Source organism: Mus caroli, chromosome 3 (genome assembly GCF_900094665.2).
Source record: "Mus caroli chromosome 3, CAROLI_EIJ_v1.1, whole genome shotgun sequence".
Classification (NCBI taxonomy): Eukaryota; Metazoa; Chordata; class Mammalia; order Rodentia; family Muridae; genus Mus; species Mus caroli.
In genome coordinates this window covers 81,432,191-81,436,749 of record NC_034572.1, presented here as the reverse complement: position 1 = coordinate 81,436,749, position 4,559 = coordinate 81,432,191, and the positions used below count along the sequence as shown (strand labels likewise).

Sequence of the window (4,559 nt, the reverse complement as noted above, 5' to 3'; positions counted from 1 at the left end):
AATGGCAGGACTGCCGAGTGGTAGCGCTCTCTGTCCGTGTCCTGGTGGCTTCCTTCGCCCTCTGCTGGGTTCCCAACCATGTAGTCACTCTCTGGGAAATTCTGGTAAGGTTTGACCTGGCACCCTGGGACAGTACTTTCTACATCTTTCATACTTACGTCCTTCCCATCACCACCTGCTTGGCCCACAGCAACAGCTGCCTCAACCCTGTGATCTATTGTCTCCTGCGGCAGGAGCCCCAGCAGGTCCTTGTCAGCTCCTTCAGAGCTCTCTGGTCAAGACTGTGGCCTCAGAGGAAGGCCTGCATGGAACAAATGGCCCTCAAGGAGGTAGGCGGGAGAAGGGTAGCCAGCACCCAGGAGAGTGGCTCTTCTAGGACACAGGCAAACACAATGGAACACCTGGATGAAGGATGCAGCCTGAACACTCTCCTTTCTGAGACCTATCAGGGGCAGAGCCCACAGATTCTAGAGAGGAGCAGCTGCTCTCTCAGTCACGCTGCTGTGTCCCCAGAAGTCTGATCTTTGATCATCAACTCTGGGTGTGACAGAATGGAGAAGCTGGAGTCCAAACAGGAGGTGGATCTGGCAAAGCTTATCTCTGGAGATGGCAAAGAGGAACTGAGAATAAACCAGATTGGTCACAGACTGTCTTGACCTTTCATGCAAGTACTTCACAGGATAACGTCCATCACCCGGTTTAGACTAACAGGTCATGTGTCTGTCCTCTCTTTCCTAGTCCCTTTAGAATAGGGCACCCGTTATGCCTCTTTGGTACCAAACCCAAAAATGTATTCTCTGGCCAATAGGCTTTTTGTCATCTTAGAGATGATGTAGAAGCCTTCCCTTCAACGTTTGTCTGTCGTTTTGCTGCCACAAGATGCAGACCCTGAGTGTATAGCCTTTGAGAATAGTGAATAGATCTGTCCCTTTCAATCAAGGATTGGGTAACAATCACAAGGGAAAGGCATGGGGGTGGGGGTGGGGAGTCGAGAGATACAGAAAAGTTTTGTAGGCTGAGGGTCAGAAACCAGAAGCTAGTCTCACTGAGTACAACTGCCCTTCATCCAAGCGCCAGAGCATGTGGGCTGGAATCTTCCCCCCACACAAATTATTCTAGAAGTCAGTTCTCTCCTTCTAAAATTGGAGGCAGGGTTTCATGACACCCAGGCTGGTTTCACACTGTAAAGCTGAGGGTCGCTTGGAATCTTTAATCTTGGTCCCAGATGCTAGAATTATAGGCATGTGCCAACAAGTTGAGCTTTTCAGATCATTTTAGCCTATTCTTCCTTCTTTCCTGTGCTTATGTATGCATGCATGCATGCACATCTGTGTTCACACTTATACGTGTGAGTATCAGAAGCAGACATAAGGTTTCTTCATTTCCTTGTTTTTGTTTTTATTGAGACAGGGTCTTACAACCTAACCCTAACTTGTCCTGGAATTCACTCTGTAGACCAGGCTGTTCCTTGAACTCAGAGATTCACCTGCTTCTGCCTCCCATGTGCTGGAATTACAGGCATGTGCCAACACACCATGCTTTGATTTTTAAAAAATTACACTTTATTCAAGTGTGTTCGGACAAGGAGACATGTTCCACATGCATGTGGCGATCAGGACAGCTTGGGGTCTGCTTTCCCTTTCCACCATCTAAGATTCTGGGAGTTTAGGCTATAAGGCTTGCTGGCAAGGGTCTTTACCCGGAGAAGCAGTTTTCTAAACCCTCCATGTTTATTTGAGTTTTCTTGTTTTTTGTTTGTTTGTTTTTTCTGAGACAAGGTTTCTCTGTGTAGCCTTGGCTGTTCTGAAACTCACTCTGTAGACCAGGTTGGCCTCTCAGAAATCCGCCTGCCTCTGCCTTCCAAGTGCTGGCTACAACTGACTGGCTACAAAGTTTTGTTTTTGTTTTTCGAGACAGGGTTTCTCTGTAGCCCTGGCTGTCCTGGAGCTCACTTTGTAGACCAGTCTGGCCTAGAACTCAGAAATCTGCCTGCCTCTGTCTCCCAAGTGCTGGGATTAAAGGCATGTGCCACCACGCCTGGCTCAAGAGCTCTTCTTAAATGGAATAAAAGGTTCAGGGCCAGCTTGGTCTAGACAGTCTCCAAAATAAAAGGATCCAGCAGTGCCATAGGCAGGGTTCCCGGTACTGACACCTTCCATGGAAAATGGAAAGAAGACAGAAAACACGGGCAGCTGGCAGACAGGTACAGGTGAGCCACTGAGGTCTCAGTGGTATCTTACATGTACTTGTTTATGGAATGAACAATGAAAGTCTCATGATCTGATCGCTCACTCTTGAACACGCACGCGCGCATGGGGACACACACACACACACACACACACACATAATAAAGTAAGAACCAGCAAGATGGTGCAGCAGGGAAAACACATGGCCTGTTAAGCCTAGCAACCTGAGTTAGATTCGCCAAAGCCACATAAAGGTGAACCGAGACCCAAGCATGCAAAGCTGTCCCTTAACCTCCACCCGCGTGCTCTGACGTCACCACACACCCTAACGCTATCAGAAATTAGAGACAACAGCAAAAACAAATACAGAGCATAGCTGGGGGTAAAGCACTTGGAGCACATGTGCTGATGCCTGAGTTCAAGCTCTAGCACCCAATATAAAACCACTGGATCCAAGTGGAGCTGGGGAGGAAGGCAGGAGCCCTGAGACCCTCTGGCAGTCTAGGCAAATTGGCATGCTCCACTTGGGTCTCAAAAAAACCAGGTGAAGGGCAATTAAAGTTGATACCAACATCACACTCTGCTAAGAGACAGACACTAACTAGAGGGGGCTCCCTTTGCAATTGTCTCCTGAGCAGAAGGTAGCCCTTTGGCTTCCATAGTCATTTACAACCATAATGAGCTAAGTTGCCTATCAGAAAAGACCTTGCTTAAGGGCTGCTTCAGGAAAGAAGGGGAGGCAGCAGATGGATGGGGCTCCTACTCCATCCGTCCCTTCAGGACCAGGCTCCAGAAGAGCAGCAGCTGTAAAGGCACTGCAATACATCCGGGCGCCAGTCTGGTTCACAGTCGCTGAGGAGCATTTAAGAATCACCCAACTCACAACATATTAAAGGACGGGAACAAGATTTAATTAGCCTCTTGATGTTTCATTTCCTCTTTATGATAATGTTTAAACTGGCTCCAAAATGCCAGGTCTACTCCTAGCCATTCAGGAAGGTGGGTAATCCTCCTGCGCCCGAGCATCTTTCCTCCTGCCCCCTGCAGGTCCTGCTGGGTCCGGATATTGCCTTTTCTGGGGGTATCTGCTTTACAGTGCCCAGGGGGTAAATATTAACAAAACCAACTCAAGGAACTGTGTGTAGCCCTAACTTGGAGGGGGCGGCATGGAGAAAGGGGGTGGCAAATGGAGCGCGGCATGCCCAGGTTTAGAGCCTCCTCTAAGGGAGCTGTGTGGTTTAAGCAAAAAGCTAGCTGGACCCTGGTTCTCAGAGCAGTCACAGGGCTTTCTTTGAAATGGCAGCGGGGGTGGGAGGGAGGACGGTGGGGGCAAAAATGAAGACTTTAGGTTCAGTAAGTGGGATTAGGGAGGGGGACAAGCAAGGGACAGATGATGACAGGAGGAAGGGAAAGGCTCTGGCTGATGCCAGACTGGGGCGGGGCTATGGTAATAAGGCAACGGAAGGAGCCCAGGCTCTCCCAACTCTGGAGATCCAGCTCAGGTTCTAGGTTTTTCTCCCCGTCCCTCTGGGTAAGGCTGGGAAACCGTCCTGCTCTTCTCCGGACTCTGTAACAGTCTCCACCTGATCTTTGCACGCTTGGGCCCCGGTGCTTAGCGCTGCCTCCAGCACAGCTGCTGAGCATCAAGAGGCTTGAAACTGAGGCATTTGTCAGGCAGAGGAAGTGGGGGCTGGTTTTTTGGCCTGGCAACTTTTTTGCACCCATTATGTAAAAGAAAAACACGGTGGGCTGGGCATACTGGCTTGCGCCTGTAATTGCAGCATTTGGGAGGCCGAGGCGAGAGGATTGCCTTGAATCCAAGGCCAGCCTGGGCTTCACTGCAAGACCTTGTCTCAAAGATAATAAATACTAAAGTAAATAAATAAATTTATAAAACAATTCCTATAGCCCAAGAATCCCATGATTAGAGAGAAAGTGCCTCCTGAGGGCCAGAAGCTGCTGGAGGGGAAGGATGCTTCCCACAACGCCTGCTGCCCACACAACTTCAATTCCCCTTTTCTGTGGGGTCCTGAGACCCTTCTTCTCACCCCGCTTCTCAGGTTGTGGGGCTGCGCATGTCCTGTCCCTGCCGCGTGGCCTAAGCGTAGGGCCTAGAAACAGGAAGCGGAATAAGCCAAAACCAAGAACTGAAACCACTTAACGCCTCTCCAAGAGACAGAGCGTGTACAGGCTGCTGCTCAGAGAACTAAGCCAGGGTGGGCATGAAAATGGGAGGGGCAGGGAGGGGAACAGAGGGGTGGCAAGAGCCAGATGTGCCGTCCAAGCACGGCATATGAATAAGATGCAAACGAGCTTTCTAATGTGTGCATCATTAACAGCCGCTGGAGGCTGAACGGCGCTTCATTTCCAGCC

At 49.9% G+C, this 4,559-nt stretch overlaps 1 protein-coding gene across 1 annotated transcript in view; it reads left to right on the top strand.

Moving 5' to 3' along the window:
* The window catches only part of Rxfp4 (relaxin family peptide/INSL5 receptor 4), a 1,485-nt gene extending 882 nt beyond the window's left edge, over positions 1–603 (top strand). The window contains exon 2 of the mRNA XM_021159180.2: positions 9–603. Within this exon, the coding sequence (XP_021014839.1) occupies positions 9–521 (513 nt within the window). The 3' untranslated portion in view covers positions 522–603. The remainder of the gene's footprint in view (positions 1–8) is intronic.
* The last annotated feature ends 3,956 nt before the right edge of the window (positions 604–4,559 follow it).